Source organism: Trachemys scripta, chromosome 18 (assembly GCF_013100865.1).
Source record: "Trachemys scripta elegans isolate TJP31775 chromosome 18, CAS_Tse_1.0, whole genome shotgun sequence".
Taxonomy (NCBI): domain Eukaryota; kingdom Metazoa; phylum Chordata; order Testudines; family Emydidae; genus Trachemys; species Trachemys scripta.
Genome location: NC_048315.1, coordinates 10,258,144 through 10,271,607, shown reverse-complemented (window position 1 = coordinate 10,271,607; position 13,464 = coordinate 10,258,144). Strand labels below are relative to the sequence as shown.

At 42.5% G+C, this 13,464-nt stretch overlaps 1 protein-coding gene across 1 annotated transcript in view; it reads left to right on the top strand.

Annotated features, from left to right (window-relative positions):
- Positions 1-6,271: 6,271 nt before the first annotated feature.
- Positions 6,272-13,464, top strand: part of CCDC92B (coiled-coil domain containing 92B) — a 54,308-nt gene continuing 47,115 nt past the window's right edge. The window contains exons 1-2 of the mRNA XM_034752186.1: positions 6,272-6,367; positions 6,571-6,643. Of these exons, the coding sequence (XP_034608077.1) occupies positions 6,354-6,367; positions 6,571-6,643 (87 nt within the window). The 5' untranslated portion in view covers positions 6,272-6,353. The remainder of the gene's footprint in view (positions 6,368-6,570; positions 6,644-13,464) is intronic.

The window sequence follows — 13,464 nt, the reverse complement described above, 5'->3', positions numbered from 1 at the left end:
GCAGAAAGGCAAGACCCAAATACTGCAAATAAATTCATTCCTTTATCTAGGTTACTGATAACACCTTAGAAAGCATTGGTTTGATCCAGTCGATTTTTCACTGTCTAAGCTGTTTGTTTACCATGTGATTTCTCTGTTTGCATAAAGAAAAGCCATGAAGTCAGGTTCTGTTTACAGTCACTTGGAAGCATGACATCAATGATAGTGTTTTATTTTGGTGCAATGTTTGGGTTGCAAACACCACAGAAGGATGTTTATGGTTTGAAAAACAAACTTCTGTGTTGTGTTCCTTTTTAAATTATGGAAATATTTCTACTGATCTCTGGTTTGATAAAAGCTGGAGGCTCACTTTTCAGAGAAGCCAAGAACTTATAATCAATGTGAGCTGGATATGCTCAGCACCTCTGAAAATTCGCAGTGGTGGGAGATTAGAAAATTTAAATTTGCAATCCAGTACGACTGACCATGAACTTGCAAAGATTAAGATTTTCAAAGGCATAAATGGCACTTAGGCATCCAACTCTGTCTTCCAATAGGAGCTAGGTGCTTAGTTTCTATTTATGCCTTTATGCGCACTAGTAGTCCCACGAAAGTAACCGAGACTGCTTGTGTACTTAAAATTAAGCACATGCATAAAGATCTGCAGGATCGAGGCCTGTTACTGTCATAGTCAGGGTTTGGTCACACTAATTGTAGATATAACAAAACCAAAGTAAATGGGAAGTATGGTGCCTCCCTAATGCTAAAGTGACACTGGGTACAATTTTCAAAAGTGCCTTACAATGTTTAATGGCACTAGTAAAATTGGTCCTTCAGTCCCTGATTGTGCATTAACCACATGATTATGTTTGCGCAGAATTGGAGCCTTGGTGATGGAATAGGGTAGTATATTATTGTCTCTAGAAATTGTATATACTACAATGTAGGCATACAAATGTTGAGCATATCTGGCATGTAAATACCTTGCAAAAGCAGCTACAAAAGTGCCATGTGAACGCCTGTTATCACTTTCAGGTGACATGGTAAATAAGAAGGGGGCAGCATTATCTGCCATAAATGTAAACAAACTTGACTGGCTGAGCAAGAATTAGGACTGAGTGGACTTGAAGGCTCTAAAGTTTCACCTTGTTTTGTTTTTGAGTGCAGTTATGTAACAAAAATAAAAATCTACATTTGTAAGTTGCACTTTCGTGATCAAGAGATTGCACTACAGAATTTGTATGAGGAGATTTGAAAAATACTATTTCTTTTGTTTGCCATTTTAACAGTGCAAATATCTGTAATCAAAAACAATATAAAGAGAGCACTGACTGCTTCGTAAACTGTGTTGTAATTGAAATCAATATACTGGAAAAAGTAGAAAAACATCCAAAAATATTTAATAAATTTCAATTGGTATTCTATTGTTTAACTGTACAATTAAAACAGATTAATCATGATTAATTTTTTTGAGTTAATCGTGAGTTAACTGCAATTAATTGACAGCCCTAAAAATATATAGATTGAAAGTCAATGGGTTGTAGGCACCTAAGTCACTTTGAAAATAGGACTTAGGCACTTTTGAAAATGTTACCCACAATATATTAGTCATAATCAAAGGAGTTTAGGGCTTCACCCTATAGTGAGCTTTGCAGAGACAGATTTCTGCCCCCACGCAGAGCCCCATTGGTTTCATTGAGGTTCCATGTAACCACAGGGTTCATTGGAAGACTGGGGCCTTGGATTGGTAATGTAATAGTGCAGAACTGAATTTCTGTGATAGGTTTGAATAAACTGGGTCATAATTGAATATTATGTCAGTGCCACTAGAGGTCAGTGTCAGGTAAGGAACTGCCTAGTGTGCTAGACTGCATGAAATCCAGACAGAATTCCCCTATATTTACTGCCTTATTTATTTCTTAGAGATTTATTGAACTCTTATAGGACTGCTTTCAAAATAAAAAGCAACGAACATCAGCAAAAAAATCCCCTGGTGATGAGCAATAGAGCAATTCTGTCTCCAGGGAAGTCAATCCAAAGGGCACATTCATGCATACACTTACTAGAGGGTAAACACAATGCTCAATGGCAAATGTTTCCAGAATTGGGCACGCACTCTCTAGTTCCTTCACTCCATTCTAGAGGATAGACTGTAATTCTAAGTTATAGTGAACCTGTGTATATAAGGCCATAGCTAAGCCTATTGGTGTCAATGGCTGAACTACTCTTGATTTCAATGGGACCAGTATTTAGCCTAGAATAACTTTCTTATAAGAGGTTTCAGAGTAGCAGCCGTGTTAGTCTGTATCCGCAAAAAGAAGAATAGGAGAACTTGTGGCACCTTAGAGACTAACAAATTTATTAGAGCATAAATTGATATGCAAACTAGACACAATCAACTCCGGTTTGAATAAGGACTGGGAATGGCTGAGCCATTACAAACATTGATTCTATCTCCCCTTGTAAGTATGCTCACACTTCTTAGCCCAGTACAGACAGTTTGATATCTTGATTATCACTTCAAAAGTTTTTTTTTCTCTTAATTAATTGGCCTCTCAGAGTTGGTAAGACAACTCCCACCTGTTTATGCTCTCTGTATGTGTGTATATATATCTCCTCAATATATGTTCCATTCTATATGCATCCGAAGAAGTGGGCTGTAGTCCACGAAAGCTTATGCTCTAATAAATTTGTTAGTCTCTAAGGTGCCACAAGTACTCCTGTTCTTCTTTTTCTTATAAGAGGTTCCACTCGATCGTAAGGGGTTCCCCTGAGGAGGATTCTCATCCAATAAACTGCAGAAATCTCATTCTGTGGAGTACAGCAGCCAAGTGGTTTAGGTGAACCAGTAATTTGTTCTTGACATTGAAGTATCTTCAGATTTAGTTTTTTATTTGTGTCACTGGAAACTTTTTTAGAATATCTTTATTCCAGAGCTTTGTTATCCTTTAAATCCAAGGCAAAGTATGCAACAGTGAAGTCATTTCTATGTATTCAGTGTAATGTAATGAATATGTATTTGATTAAATACAATATAGGTTGATTAGAAATAGAGTGAACGTTTGAGGGCTTAAGTAGGATTTTAATTTGGCATAAGATTTGTGCAAGGACTCTGCATAGGGGTGAATTTCCCCATAGTACTGATCCCAGCCAGATCACCCTCATACCCATTAGTAAAGCAGACGCTGATTAACATAATAGGATGCGCTAGGAAGAATCACCATGGTCATTGTTTGGTTTGAAATATTACTAGGTAATGGGACTGTCTGGAGGCTTTAGCTGAAGGACCTTTGTCATACTCCAATCAAAAACGGAGACTCAGCTCTTTGGGAGTAATGAAGAGCCTGTTAATCTAGTGCACTACAAAACTGCTAGAGAAACACTCTTAGAAAATGTGTTAATAGCATGTGTGCATTGCAGCTGAATCCAAGCTGCTAGGTAATCACTACAGAGGCAGTATGCTTTATCCACCCTTCATTCTGGACACAAAGGATAGATTGTATTCCACTACCGCCCCTCTCTTCAGTCTAAGTGTATCCTGGAGCAATGACCTCATTTAGGAGGCATCTGTCCGTCCCTGAATGTTTGACCTTGATCATTTGCAGACTTGTCTTTTATACAGTGGAAAAATCAATGAAGATTGTACAAATCTAGTGAAACATGATGCATTCAGAAATCATCCCCTTGCATTTATACAATTTGTAGTTTTTCCAGGATAAAATAATTTAGAGAAGGGAAAATGAGACACTAAAAATAACCCTTCCTGCAGAGCAAACTCCGAATAGAAATAAATTATGCATTGGCAAATGTGGATCTGATCGTTACAAATGTGAGGATGGCAGTAATAATGCAACAACATTTCTCTGAATTAGGACATCGTCATTATGCTCCTTTTAATCCATCACTTAACTCAGCATTCCAAAAGGAACTCATTGGTTATAAGCACCTCATTTGGAGAAAAGCCCACAGGAGCACGCATGAATGGATGCGGGTGAGGAAGAGATGGAACTCCCCATTACATTTGCTGGAGATTGGGTCTTAGATAGAGAAACTTGAATAATTAATTGAAGATAGAGGATTCCCCCTCCCCATTAATAATTATTCACCAATATTTTTTCCTTTCTTTGACCAGTTCTGGTTTAGTGTAAATTAACCTTGCTCCATAAAGGAAATTGACTCCAAACTCTCAGCCAGGTCATTCCCCACTCAATAGTGCCATGTTGATTTACACCAGAGAAGGATCTGACCTTCTGCTCATTTAAAATAATAATAAATAATAATAATAATAATCAGAGTCCCAGAGATGGCACACACCTATGAAAACACACCTAGTCCATCATTGAAATCAATGGAGCAATGAGAGTTTACACCAGATGAGGATTTACCCCTTTCTCTCAATTCCTGGCTTGGTCACTGTGGCCCAGATCCTCAAAGATCTCATGGGAATTAAGTGCCTAAATGCCTTTGAGGATCTGGGTCTGAGACCTCGGGCAAGTCACTTCACTTCAGTTTCCCAATTGTTAAATGGAGAGCATCATTTTTTGCTCACTCAGACTTTAAGGTCAGAAGGGACCATTACGATCATCTAGTCTGACCTCCTGCACAACGCAAGCCACAGAACCTCACCCACCCACTCCTGTAACAAACCCCTAACGTACGTCTGAGTTACTGAAGTCCTCAAATCGTGGTTTAAAGACCTCAAGGTGCAGAGAATCCTCCAGCAAGTGACCCATGCCCTATGCTGCAGAGGAAGGCGAGAAACCTCCAGGGCCTCTGCCTCTGTGAACTGCTTTGAGATCTATGATTGAAAAGCTGAAAAGTGTGACGTATTATTTATTATAATTGCAATGCCCATAATCGATAAGCAGCAACAAACAGGTTTTCTGATTGTAGCTTCTAGGGAACTCTTCCTAGACAAGTTTTTAGCATCACACAAATTACTTGCAATCCCACCTAAATGGTGAGAACATTTAATTGATCAACGCAAGGGGCTCTCTAACAAATCTTCAGTAGGCTGGGTTTGGGGCCTGCTGCAAAACTTGTCTATTTTCTCTGGCTTTTGCCTTAAGAAACCCTTTGGGAAGTGTTGCATTTTTGTGGTGTTTTGGGGAACGCTTTTCATAGCTGAATGACCTCAGTGGGCCAGAGCTTCAGCTGATGTGACTACACATTGCGGTCAATCTAGTGATGTCAATTGAGCTATTTACACCAGTTGAGGATCTGGTCTAGTCTAGATTATTCTTGGTATTTGTGTGTGTAGTTTTAGAATAACTAGATCTATATTATGAAACCCCACACATGGATTCCAAGAATATCACACACTAGGCCAGATCAGGGTAGCTCCATTTGTATGTATACATATACAGAGAAAGTGTTTGAGAAGAACTTGCACCAAACTGGGGGTAAACAATTCTCTAGACATTCTCAAGGAATTCCCCTTCCCCTACCCATTTTTCACTATTTTTTTTTAATTTTTCTAGTTTTTTCCAAACCAATCCAGAGGTGAGGGGAACAGACTTGAACACTGTCTCCATGTCTCTCTCACACACACACTCTTCCCACTGACTTTTTTTAAATCCTTCTCCTGTGCCATATTTGTTGGTCACCATTTATACACTGAACAATAACATAGGTGCCCTTACTCTTTAAAGTAGCTAAATAGCTCGAAGCAGCAGTTGCAGCTTCCTCATGTGCCAGGCATAAAATCCCACAAGGTTGGGAGCTATTTTTTTTTTAAGGCAAGATTAGAGTCCTGAACAGCTTCCAAAGACGACTAAAAAAAAAAACCGCCGTGGGAAGTGGTCGAGGAATCATTTCGTGAGCTGAATGCAACTCCGGAGGCATTTGCCAAGGCGATGGGTGGCTGGAGGAGAGGGAGTCCTTCACTTTTCAGCACCCTGGACAGCACGGCTCTACCCAACGGCGAGCAGAGCTGGATTCTGCCTTTCCCCTGGATCAGCTGTTAAGCTGGGAGCCCAACGCCTTTGCTGGTTTCTGCATTGCTGAGATCCGCTCTGGGCGCTTGGCCTCTCCCTGGGATAGCCTGGCAGAGCTGCAAGCCATGGGCGGATGGAGGGAGCTCAGGGCTCCCACATAGGCAGCTTCCTTGCTGGGGTGATTTCCAGCCCCCGGCGCGGAATCAGCCTCCCCCCGTGCAGCGGGCACCGCTCCCGGAGGGTTTCATCACTCGGAGGTTGTCAGTGGAGCCATCCCCTCCCCGCCTGTGCAGACAGCCCGGCTCTGAGCTCACCAGTTCCGGTCACGTTGCTGTGTGTTTACGCCTTCGCTGGCTGGAAGCTGCGCTCCCCGGGAGCCGGGGGCCTGCGCCTTGCGACCCCGTCCTGAGCTGGGGGGGACCCGGGCACCGCTCTGCCATGGAGACCGCCAGGTCGGAGCCGGGGCGCCAGGAGACTCGGGAGCAGATCTAGGGCAGAAGGGAGAGAGGGGCTGCGGGGGGGGGTTGCAGTGCCCCCCATCTGAGGATTTTGGGGGGTGGGTTTTGGGGATGCGGGTGAACGCTTGGAGGTGGCACCGTCTTTTCTAAGCCTCCCCCCTTCCTCCACCCCAACAAGCTTTGTCCTTGTCCAGCAGTTGTGCAACACCTCCCTGGATGACACCCTGCAGCTGCCAGCCCGTTCTCCTGTCGCCTCCTCTTTCCTCTCAGGTAAGAGAAAATGGGCATGTTGTATGGGGGGGGGGGTCAGCAGGGGAGATCTGGTCTTGGAGATGTGTGTATGGGGGGGGGGGGAAATGAGGAAGGCATGATTGCATGGGGACTCCTGGTGTTTATGAGTGACCTTAGCTGAGTGGGACTAAGATCCAGAGTAGCTTCAGAACTGGGATGATCAGGACACAGCAGAGGATGACTTTGCGTGATGCTCAGATCTGTCCTCTCCTTTAGAATAGGCTGTGGGTGCGGGGGGAGCGCCTTTGGTGTGTGGTTAAACTCAGAAAAGAATTAAAGACTAAAATCTAATGGGTTCAGCGCCAGTTCAGTGACCCTGACACTAACTTCTCTAATTCAAACAATGCCCCGAGTCCCCACAAGGCCCATTTCACTGAGGCTGGGGTGGTGCAAGGCGCGCAGGGTGGTGAACCTAAGCTTTTTGATGGCTGGGGGTGGCTCTGATATCCCTGCCAATGCTAAGTTATTAAAAGCCTTTATAAACCTTCTTTCTCTCCACACCACAGGAGAGCATTCCTTTGTGCTCTCCAGCTAATGAGGGGCTTTAAAGTGGTTCCAAGCTGCAGTCCTTTCCTGCAGGAATCAGAGAGCTAGCAAAGATTTAGCTTTTCTAGGGCCAGCAGAAGTAGCATCTCCCTAAAAGGATATGCTGTCGGATTTTAGACCTACAGAGGTCTTGTGTAACCCAGGGGAATTTTTCCTCCCGAAGGTGCCTGGAGCCCTTCTTGGTGCAGCTTTAGAAGTTGCCTAGCCCCTCCCAGAGGGGCTGATAGTTCTTCCTTCCTGGACCTGCTGGTGAAGATGATGGTTTCAGAAGTGCGTAAGACTCCACAATTGCTGGTGAAAATAGGTAGAGTCCATGAGAGTTTTACCACTGAATTCAGTGAGTCCAGGATCAGGCCAAAGGAATCACTTCTTAGGATCTCTGCACAGTGTTGATTGTGGCCCCAATTCTGCTCCCAGAATTGCTAACATGAACCTAGAGTAATTCCAGTGAAGCCAAAGAGAACAGAAGTTGGCCTTATATGTTTAACTTATGCAGTGAAATAAAAAAACCTTAGCTGTTGGCGGTTACTCAGGCAGGAATGTTTAAATAATTGATAGGAAACAGCTTTTTCATTCACATTAATTTAAAGCTTAAATCAGGGTAAAAAAAAGAGATAGACTAGCAAATAGAAATCTTTTGGTGAAATCCTAGCACCATTAAAGTCAATGAGAGTTTTGCCAATGACAGCGTTGGGGGTGGGGGAAATATCAGGATTTTGCCTCCAGTTTCTGGTCCTGGCTTTGCCACTGCCTCTGGGACCCTGGGAACTCAACCTCCCTGTCCTTAACTTTCCGCAAAAGGAAAAAGATTAAGCCGCACAATACCAGTGCAATATTTTTACATACACATACACTCTGAGATCTTCAAGTCAAAGGTGCTATCGATGTATATAATATATCGGTAATTATGCTGTGAGTGTGTGTTATTTTAGGAAAACGCAGTGGGAGAGATTAGGGAACTAAAGTCTGAAAGATCTGGCCCCTTGAGTAGGTCTCCTGACTGCTAAACTAGCTAGCTTATCATTTATGGGGATACAATTTACATGAGTAAAGATTGGGCCTTAGTAGTGTGTTGTTCCTTGGTCTGTATACATAAATACCAACATATTTTATATACACACACACACACACACACACACACACACACACACACACACTAGAAATGCATAATCAGAAATTAAATCTTTTGCTTAGCCAACATTTTGGTATTCAGTACAATGTTAACCTGAAAGCATCTTCTTAGGCTGCGTCTACACTATGAGCCAGGGGTGTGATTCCCCTGCTTGCGTACACATACTCATGCTAGTTCTCATCAAGCTCACAGGAGTATAAGCAGTTTAGTCGCACCGAGTACAAACCTACCTAAGCGCTGCCTCTGCTGCTGTGGCTACACTGCTATTTATACTTAAGCTAGTGCAAGTGTGTGTATATAAGCAGGATAAATCACACCTCTAGCTCCTGGAGACTTAGACTAGCTGACTATCAAAAGCCATCCGTTAGTAGATTAGAAACGGCATTGATCATTCCGTCTACTTTTCAAACACTGGTTGAATTACTTCATTACTTGTGACTATTATTAATTAGTATTACAGTAGCACCCAGAGGCACATACAGATCAGGGCCCCATGGTGCTAGGTACTGTATGTGCATACAGTAAGAGACAGTGCCTGCCCACAAGAGTTTACAGTTTCAAGTGACAAGACAAAGGGTAAAAGAAAGGAAGTATCACCACCATTTTACAGATGAGGAAATGAGAGAGAGAGAGATTAAGTGACTTGCCCAAGGTCACACAGGGAGTCTGTGGCCAAGCTGGAAACTGAACCCACATCTCCGGAGACCCAGTCCAATGCCTTAACCATGAGTCCAACCTAAAATGAACTGATCCTCTTTTCCAGGGGTTCTCAAACGGGGGGTTAACACCCCTCAGAGGGTCACGAACTGGTCAGCCTTCACCCCCAACATTTACAATAGTGTTTAATATTTTTAAAAGTGTTTTTAATTTATGGGAGGGGTCATACCCAGAGGCTTGCTGTGTGAAAGGGGTCACCAATACAGAGTTTGAGAACCACTGCTCTTTTCTAGTTGGTTTATTTTAGTGTAGCATGTTTCACCAGCACAAGTCCTCTGCTTACCTAAAGAGCCTGTGCAGTATGAACTCCCTCCAGGTGAGGCACATTGGTGGAGTAGTGTATAGCAGGAGTTGCAACAGACAAACTTTCTCCGCACGGCTCTGCCAACGTCTCTCAGCACTGCCTAGGAAGGATCATTTCTAGGGGCGAAAGTAGTGGTCCCACTGCTGAGACCGCCAACAAGCGTGCTAATAAGTGTCAACTCAGGAGCGTTTTTACATAAAGCTTTGAAAAGGCAAAAGTGCAAAATATTGACATTTAATAAATAAAAATGTTAATGTCGATCCTATGGGCCAGATTCTCATTGACCCCAAGGGCCTGTTCCATCCACTCTTAGGTCCCTTCTAAGCTGCCAGTTTGAGGAGAGTCTGGCTTTACTAGTCCAAAGGGAACTGGACAGACCACACATTTCACGAGGCTACTGAACAACCACCCAATGGTCTGACCGTTAAATCATTGCCCACGTGAGCTGGATATGAATTTGCAACACCGACGTGAAAGAGTCTACTTCTTTCCCCTCTTCAGAAATCCCTCTTTGTCTTCATTAGTATGCTGCCCAGTGCCCCAGATTCCTCCTCCTTTAGGAGCAGGATGGTGGAGGGAAAGATTGCTCTTTTAAAAGTATAATCCATATAAACTGAAACCCAGTTCCTAGATCTCCATGCATCGGAAGGGATGACCATGACATTTCTGCTTCATCTATTATTTAACTTTAAAAAGAAAGAGCCCAGGTTTTTCAAAGAACATGGCTTAATAAAAGCACCTCTTTTGGAGGAATAAAAAGCGCATCACCTTCTAATGATCCCTCCTACCAAGCCAATCAGCCAGTACAATAGGGAGTGCGGAATGTTCTGGCCACAATTTTCAAGTTTGAGTGCCTAAGGTCAGGTAACTAAAGTCATCTTTAGGCACTTAACTCATCAGGTTTATTTTCAGAGGCCTTGAGCACGCACTCCCATTGACTGCAATATGAACTGCAGGTGCTCAGTACCCCAGAAATTCAGGCCACTTTCAGTTAACCCTCACAATCATTGTGTGTTATAGGTAAGGATTAACCCCATTTGATCTTTGGGGGGCACTGAAGTATATAAATGGCCAGATTTTGAAAGGTATTTAGATGCCTAAAGAAGCAGAGAGGCCCCTAGTGGGATTTTCAGAAGTATCAAGAGCACCAGATCCCCAAAAGGTATTTACACTCCTAACTCACACTGAAATCAATGCAAGTTAGGCATACTGGCACTTTTGAAAATCCCACTAAACTCCTAGCTGCACATTCAGGTGCCTAAATACCTTTCAAAATCTGGCCCTACATGCCTTGCCCAAGACCATCCAATGAGTCAGTGGAGATGCCAGAGTATCCCAATGTCCACGCTTAGTTGCTAATGCAAGGTGTAACATTTTTGAAGGTACCTAAGTCCCCAAGGCCCATTTGAAAATGGCATTTGGGCACATTTTGAAATTTTACCCATGACCAACAGGTGTGCACGAATACCAATACTATCTTCTCAAATGGCTTGTGTAGATTTGAACCACTCCCTGGGTATCAGAATAGATATTAAAAAACTAAAGGGTACAAAACTTCAGGTGGGGAGGACCCAGTTTTGTTTATTCATTGATAGGAAGTGTCTCATGAAGGCCCTAATCCTGTTCCCACTGAAGCCAATGGCAAAACCCCCAATGACCAGTGCTGCAGGATCAGACACTATGTAAACTGGACACCTTTGACTTCATCCACACAGGACAGACAGACAGCAACTTATCCAGAGAAATTGCCAGCCCAAGGCCTAAGCACCACTTAAGATCTATTTAAGCCTTCAAACAGGTGAATTTCACCAATTATGAGCTATTTAACTAGGAAGAGAAGAGTGTTGATTACATGTTACCAAAATGGAAGCCAGCTAGAAAGGAGGCTAGAAAGGAGATATCAAATCAGAAACCCAAGAGGTGCAAAGCATTTCCCCAAGCCAAGGAGAAATATCAGTTTTTCTTGGGTTTTATTCCAAAATTTTGCTACAACTGTAACTCCCTACATAATTCATTAGATCTCAACTGGAAAGGCAACTGTGTGTTTCTACTGCACATATTTTCACAATGGAGAACCTAGTTCCATTTTCCCTGTCTGAATATGTGCAGATATTTCAGTGCAATATATTATTGCCAGAATATGGCCTTGTTTTCTACTCAAATATTAAGACAGAGAATTTCACAGGAGCATAAGAGGAGTGAAGCACCCACCTTTCATTGACTGTCAGTAGTATTTGGGTACTCAGTGGTTATTTTCAAAAGATGCCCAGTGATGCAGATAGGTGCTTTTGAAAAACCTCATGAGCCGTCTGGGCACCTAACTCCCCTTGGTTTCAATAGGAGTTGGCACCTAACTTACTTAAGCACTTTTGAAAATTCAACTAGGCATCCATCTGCATCTTTAGACACCTAAATAATCTGTCTGAGTGCCTATCTCCTTAGCTTAAAGCTGAGCATCTTGGAGAAAATGGAGTTTTGCCTGCATGAGAGGATCAGGCCCATTTCTGGACTATTTTAAAAAGGAACGTAAGATAGGTTGGACCTAGAGATATTAAATTTTAAATGAACAAAGTGGCGTGCGTGATTAATGACTAAAGGCCCAATCCTGCCAAGGGATCAGTGCACGAATGCTATTATACCTTTAGAAATCTGCCTGGTTCCCTTTGCAGGACTGATGCCCAAAAATTCACAGCCATAACAAGAACCCTGGGCCACTAACTTAAGCAGCAAAGTTTATGTTGTATTCCAAGTAGTCAACATATGGAGTTTATCTACTAGTAATAAATCTGTTCAGAATTCTTCAGTTTAGTTGAAATCAGGCTCCTGCCTGGGGTTTAAAAATGGTCTATTTTTTAAAAAAAAATCCTTTGCAAACATTTGCCTGCCAATAAATCAAAGATTTTGCACTTAATTAAAATGTACGTTGAACCAATAGTGAGGGGGACTTTCAGAGATTAAGACCTGAAGAGACCATTGTGATCATTTAGTCTGATCTCCTAGTTGAAGTTCTAGGGTCGCTGATCTGCAGGAATTCCTGAATCAAGCCCAGTAGCTGGGGTTGAATCAGAGCACATCTTTTAGAAAGGCATCTGGTTTCAGTGTAAAGACTTCAAGTGATGGAGAAGTGTTGGACCAAGACTGTACAAGAGACCTTGCTTCTCTTCCTAACTCTGCCAAAGATTGCCTGTGTGACCACAGGCAAGTCATGTAGGGACTGACCCACTGCCCACTGAGGAAGCCTTCTGTTGACTTTGATGGGCATTGGATCCAGCTCTTGGTACCCGATTTTCATAGCTGCTATATACTCGCCACCTCAATGGTGAGTCAATGAGAAGGAAGCACTGGTGCTCAAGATCTCTGAAAAAAGTCAGACCCTTAACCTCTGTGCCTCAGCATTCCTATAGAAAACAGGGACATAAGTATGTACCTACCCCCACGAGGTGGCTATGAGTTTGTTAGTGTTTGTGAAGGTCCTCAAAGTAAAGTGATTTGAGATAATTGAATGGAAGATGCTACAGAAGGGTAAAGCATTAATCAACTGTTCCTTGGCCAATAGGAAAAAATACTTTACATCAGGAATTACAGACAATGACCTGTGCATAGTTTCTCCATCTTGCAACATGGCACAGCAGTTAAATCTTGTGAATCTCACCTATCTTCATTGAACTAAATGCTCAATGAATTGTCGCTCTCTCTACTTTACAGAGAAGGCAAAGAGAAAAAAGAAAGGAAACAATCATTCACCGAGCATCAGATTTAAAAATTCTTAAGCAATCCAGGTAGGTTAATGGATGGGCAGATTGCCACCGTACGGCAGTAATTCAGCCATAGGGTTCCAATAATATAAAACAAACACTTGAGCAGGTTATAAATGTTATCGGAACACAGATTGAATTATAGCCTTAGTAATGGTTATAATATACAGAAGCACAATAAATAGAAGGGGAACAGAAGATTCATTTTTTAAAAATGAAAACATTTGAAGAGTGGGTTTAGAGCTTGTGAAAGGTGACAGAGTGGCAGCTCTGAGAAACCTCTCATGCCACAGCGGGCTATCCCCATATCACTGCATTTCAACCCTGGTCTGACCCTAACCCTAAC